Source organism: Tachysurus fulvidraco, chromosome 5 (assembly GCF_022655615.1).
Source record: "Tachysurus fulvidraco isolate hzauxx_2018 chromosome 5, HZAU_PFXX_2.0, whole genome shotgun sequence".
In the NCBI taxonomy this organism is placed as follows: Eukaryota; Metazoa; Chordata; class Actinopteri; order Siluriformes; family Bagridae; genus Tachysurus; species Tachysurus fulvidraco.
In genome coordinates, this window is record NC_062522.1 from 21661951 (window position 1) to 21667950 (window position 6000).

Here is a 6000-nt window from a genome sequence, read left to right on the forward strand (position 1 = left end):
AGAGGAGAGTCAAAGAGAACAACAACTTGCACTTGGTCACCTTAAATACCATTTTTAAAGATTTCAAGGCTTAATGAGCTCACCAAACATATTGTGTGTTCCAATTAATCAATGCTAAGTAGTTACAGGTACTCAAATCAACAAAATGGCAAGGGTGCCCAAACATATGCACCTGTTTCATTTTGTTTTGATGCATATTGCACATTTTCTGTTAATCCAATAAACCTCATTTCACTACTGAAATACACACACACACACACACACACACACACACACACACACACACACACACATATGAATATATGTGTGTGTGTGGTAGCCTAGTGAAAAAGAAAAACCCAACTGAAAATATTATATATATATATATAGTTGCAGTGTGTTAATAAACACTAAATGTTCTGTGTCTTCAAATAAATGTTTTGCACTTTAAAGTATTATTTGTGTATTATTAGTTGTGTAAATATGTTCCTTCCTATAGGTGGATTATATTATATTATGTAGTGAATGGATCTGTGTGTATTTGTGTATATCTGTTTTTTTAAATCCCTGATCTAGTCTATCGGGCCATGTTCTTCACACTAGTCCAGTAGATGGAGGTATTTTTCCGTAGATTTATCAACAACCATCAGATACTAGAGAAGAGAAGATGAGGACAAACTACAGTAGTCCACGCTCCAGATCAGTGGATGGCGGTAATGCACAAGTAGTTTGCTAACCACCATTAAAAACAAAAACAGAAGGAATATAAGAGGAATAAGGACGGAGACGAGAGTTTAGAGTAAACATGAGCGTGGTGAAAAGCTAACGATGACATGAGTACAGTACGTATGAACATTGACAAATCAAATTTGGGTGTTGATATTGCCAAAAACGACCTTACATAAAACAACAAACTGTTATAGTTTTACCTTATGTGTTGCTAGTTGCTTAACTAGCAGTTCTTCTTATTTATTTATTTATTTATTTTTATTTGTTTATATTAACGAGAATCTGTTTAAATTGGTCCAGCTTGCTAACGTTAGCTACTTAGCTCATTTACAGGTAGACAGTTATACTCTATTAAAGCAATGATTAGCTGAAGTAATTTGGTGTGGCTAAAGTAAACAGTGTCCGCCAGAAAATATGTCATATTTATTTAAGATGATAAGAAATGTAGGCTCTTAATGTTGGAGCAGTTTTGGAAATTAAAAGGAAGAATTATTTTGTCCTTATAATCTAGTGCCAATTAGCAAAACTGACAGTCTGTCCTGTTGTCCTACAGTACAGCCTGTCCTGTTGTCCTACAGTACAGTCTGTCCTGTTGTCCTACAGTACAGTCTGTCCTGTTGTCCTACAGTCTGTCCTGTTGTCCTACAGTCTGTCCTGTTGTCCTATTTCATCTTGCTTCTGTGAGCAAAAAAGCTGTTTTTGTGGAAAATCAGACAAAGATGTAGAGATGTTTCATGGATAAATGTTTTAATTACGTGTCTTTAGACTTGGAATGAATTCGAATGGATCTCATTGACTTGCTTGTTTTCTTTAGTCCCATTAACACACTCATTTAGTTTAATCTGATGCATTCTTGTAGTACTATAACTGGTTATTTTATTTTATTTCATTTTTGCAAGCTTTGTAGATAATTGTATTTCATCCATTTTAAAAATGCTTTCTATTCGGATAAACCGATAAGTAACTGGGATCTCTTCCGGAATACGAGACGGAAATATCCTATACCCAACATTTTATGTCAAATTATCCTAATTCTATGTCTGTGGATTTGCCAGCTCCAGAAAAGACAGGGTGTGATTCTCTAACCCAGTCCAGGCTAGGCTGTATAAAAAAGATACTCTTTAAAATGCTTTCAACACTGAGCAAATGCAGCAACGACAAACAATATGTAATTTTTTGTCGCAATACATTTCTATGTTACAGTAAAAATAATTTTGTTTATATACTAAGAAGACATGTGTATAAATATATAATGATGCAGCTAAAGCACCAGGGGTGGGAAATGATATTACCGGTAGCTAAGTAAATGTTTCCAAAGTCAGCATCTTCATCATATCAGTATTTATTTTGCAGTAATTTCACAAATTCTTGGCTTATTTAAAAAGGCAATTGTATTAAATGTTTCTAATTTCGAAAAATTTTATGACAGGTTTTTGCTGGTATCCTGACAAATAATCCTGGAAAAACAGTGCGTATATGTAAATTACATGAAAGATATGAGGTTTGAGACAGGATTTAGCTTTTTTTTGACGTTTTCTGAAAAAAACAACAGATAAACAGGGATTCTCAGTAAGACGATCCAAAAATAGTTTCTTTCTCAATTATATGTCAGCAAAAAAAAATAAATTTCCTCTAGCATTATGTTTCAATAATAATTTAACAGAAGCTTTTATTATTTGCTTCTTAAATTCTGCAAATGTTGTCTGGTTTAGTTGGAGCTTGTTATTTTCAAGAGTACTTTCAGAAAGTAAGTTGACATGGTAACAGATCAAGATTTCATCTTGTCTTTGTATCTGGAATGTTTGTAAAGTTTTGTTATTTGGCTAACTTGCAAACCTGGTTTGTGGAATGCAGTGCTGGTGTGTAAGCACATTTCTTTTATTTAACAAAAATACTCATTGGTTACTTAATAAGTTCCTTATGTTAAGTGGGTACACCAGGTTGTATTAGCACAGTAAAACTGTCTCATTGTACAGGTTACAGTATTTATGACCGTCTTATAAGAACCGGTGTTTCAAAATCAGAATAGGAAAAAGGCTGTTGTACTGAATATCCTTTTTAGTATATACTTTCAGTCTTCTTTGCATACTGTGTTCGGCACCGTTAGTTTATGTTACTGCCCAGGAACATGCTTTTTGGGATTATAATAAGAACCTGCTGTTGTGGTTTCTAGTGCTAATTAAAGAGAACTGGAGGAACCACAATGCTGCTTTGAAGCCATACCACAAGCTCAAACTCCATGCAGTATGGTAATCTTTTTTCTTTGTAGATAAACCACATGTACTTTTTTTTTTCCTTGTTTTTTTTTTTCAGGCTTGAGCTACAAAGAACTGTACCTGTCAGTCCCATTTAATGATGCCCTTTCATTAAAGATGGGAGGCAGTGGATCCAAAGCTAAAGGAGTCTGGCCTTTCACTGGCTCAGGAGCCAGTGGAGATTCTCCTGAGGTCAATGATCAGTCTTTAGCCCGTATGTGTGGCTACAAAAATGCAACCCCATTTGTCTTTACAAGGAGGAGGTAGATCTGAATTTATTCACAATGAACTACAATTAAGATTGAATGAAAGAATGTGGCTTACGTCTTTTGCTCTTTTTTAAATAGTAATAATAATACTTTATCAGAATTTGTATTAATTCATGCTTTGGGCAAGAGATGACTAGAGAAGTTGTAACACCTTCTCTGATCAAGAATTATGATGAACTGATATTCAACTGTGTGGTAGATATTCTTAAATCGTAAACATTACGTTATAGGTGTAAAACCTGAAGCTATTTTTTACTCAGACTGTTGTGAAGGAATATGTGGATTCACTAGTTGCTGCTGTGTGCTTGCAGCTCTCTGTATTACGATGAGGATGGAGATCTGGCTCACGAGTTCTACGAAGAGACTGTGGTGACCAAAAATGGGCGAAAAAAGGCTAAGTTGAAGAGGATCCACAAGAACCTCATACCTCAGGTAGTACTGAAATAGATGATTATTTGGGGTTTTTTTTAGACATCTTCTAGATATCTTTTAATGTTCAAATTTTTCATAGTTCTGAGTCACTATCCTTAGCTTAAATTTGCTATGTATTCATATTGCATTAATCCTATTTTTAGAAGTTTTCCAGTCTAAACTACTGACTTTTTATACATCAATATACATAATTATAATAATAATGATTCTATTATTGTGTTATTTTGTTGTTTGTGATATTAAATTTATTTTGCCATGTTCTAGTTTCTGGAAATGATTAAACATGTCACCTATAGTTTTTGTTTTTTGTATATACCATAGTTATGTTCTCTGCATCCTGATGGCATTTTTACTGGAGAGTAATACACTATATGACCAAAAGTATGTAAACACCTGACCATCAAACCCATATGTTCTTTTTCAACATCCCATTCCAGATTTAGTCTCCCTTTGCTGTTTTAATAACCTCTAGTTTCCTTGGAAGATTTTCCACTAGATTGTGGAGTGTGGCTATGGGGATTTGCACATTCAGCCACACGAGTATTACTGAGGTCAGGCACTGATGTCAGGCAAGGAGGCCTGGTGCACAGCTGTAATTCTACAGCATAGAAAGATATTCTAAACAGTTGTGTGCTTCAATATTTTTGGCAACAGTTTGGAGAAGAACCACATTTGGTTGTGATTGCCAGGAGTTCACGAATGTTTGCCCGTATAGTGCATCTTGTTAAAGAAAAAGTTGTCTTCTTCTGCAGCTGTTAGTTAATAAGCCGTTTAACTAATAATCAGGATTAATTCATCAAGTTTAGGATTACAAATAACTGTGAAATGAAAGAGCTTCGGTTATTGTTCACATCAAACATCTGATAGAGACTGTTGTGTGAAAATCCCAGTAGTTCAGAGTTTCTTAAATACTTAAACCAACCCAACAGGTACCAACTTCCATGCCATGGTTAAAGTCACAGAGATCAGACTTCTTGGCAATTTGAATGAATGATGTGAACATTAACCGAAGCTCTTGTATCTGCATGATTTTGTGCTTTGTGTTGCTGCCACCTGATTGGCTGTTTAGATTACTGCATAAATGTGCAGATGTACAGGTGTTACTAATAAAGTGAGGCTAAATAAATGAATATAAATAGTGTACACACCTCTGTTAAAGTGGTAGGTTTTAATAATGTAAAAAAAATCTAATATCTAATGTTTTGGAAATTCTTTTATACCCCTCTCTTCAAAAAGAAGATACCAATACTAGCTTTATAAGCCCTATGTGGACTGCGGCTTCAGCAATCGGATGAAAACCGGGAATATTTCCGGGTAAATTTTATAGAAAGAGCTGATCTTTATTTGGGTTTAATACAAATAATTTCACTGATCACAGCTGTATGAACCTGAGAACATTTTGAACATGAGACAAACAGGGGTGTATAGACTTTTTTATATCGTGTGTATTTTTTAAATTGCATTCATATTAGAAATTACAATGCCAGATAGTGAGACAAAAACTCTTGCATTTCTTTTTTTCCAGGGGATTGTGAAACTGGATCATCCACGTATCCATGTTGACTTCCCAGTCATTATTTGTGAAATATAACAACACAGACAAAAGACAAAGAGATGTTTTATCAATCAAACCTTTCACCTCTCCTCTACAATCCTGGCTTTGCTGATGGGCATTAATGGCTCCCAATATCATCTTTAGTTGTTTCTCTTGGAGTGTGAGCCAGACTGCCCTCCTGTGGCTAGAGTCACTTACAGCAGCTTTTATTTTCTACAGAGGAAATCTCTTAAATTGTGAAATTTGAACAGCAGGATAAATTGGCAGAGTATTTGTCTCCTGTACTGTTAGTCAGTAAATGTATTCCTTTAAATGAATGAATGAATACAAAGTACTGAAATGCAGGATTTATATTTTTGCTGAATGAGCATGACGTGTCTGAAATTTGTCGTGTTGTACGTAACTGTTCTGTTATCTGTCTGCTTCTGATTGTTGTATTTAAACCCAGACCTTCACTAATAATTATTTGATGTACAGTAATTTATGAACGTTAATAAACTTTAATAAAAATAAATTGGTAACTGGTGAAAATGCACAATGTATGTGTCAAAGAACAGATCACATTTATTATTTTCACAAAAGCTGTGAAGCACTGCATCCGTTTTACAAAAGATTTGTGTATGATGTACATGTGGGATTTGAAATGCAGTCTGTTGTTTGAGGGAATGGTAATACAAGTCATTTACATAACAGCCTTAGTGAAAAACATGGTGATCTTTATTCTGGCAAGTTGGAATGTGGGTGGAAAAGCTAGAGGTTAACCTCTTTGTTAGTATCTCTG

General features: G+C 34.6%; 1 protein-coding gene across 2 annotated transcripts; it reads left to right on the forward strand.

Annotated features, from left to right (window-relative positions):
• Window positions 1–553: 553 nt before the first annotated feature.
• On the forward strand, window positions 554–5750 carry tusc2a (tumor suppressor 2, mitochondrial calcium regulator a). Of its 2 annotated transcripts, none has more exons than XM_027146287.2 (4): window positions 554–692; window positions 3022–3226; window positions 3544–3664; window positions 5190–5750. In XM_027146287.2, the coding sequence occupies exons 1-4, from the start codon at window positions 647–649 to the stop codon at window positions 5253–5255; spliced, it is 438 nt and encodes a 145-aa protein (XP_027002088.1). In that variant the 5' UTR covers window positions 554–646; the 3' UTR covers window positions 5256–5750. The 2 variants fall into 2 exon arrangements, with proteins under 2 accessions (XP_027002088.1, XP_027002089.1); XM_027146288.2 differs by having other exon boundaries at window positions 665–821.
• Window positions 5751–6000: the final 250 nt, after the last annotated feature.

Coding starts and splice junctions, on each gene's coding strand:
- tusc2a (XM_027146287.2), top strand. CDS start 647: ATGAGGACAAACTACAGTAGTCCACGCTCCAGATCAGTGGATGGCG. Junction 3,227..3,543: donor TTTGTCTTTACAAGGAGGAG/GTAGATCTGAAT, acceptor GTGTGCTTGCAG/CTCTCTGTATTACGATGAGG. Junction 3,665..5,189: donor ACAAGAACCTCATACCTCAG/GTAGTACTGAAA, acceptor CTTTTTTTCCAG/GGGATTGTGAAACTGGATCA.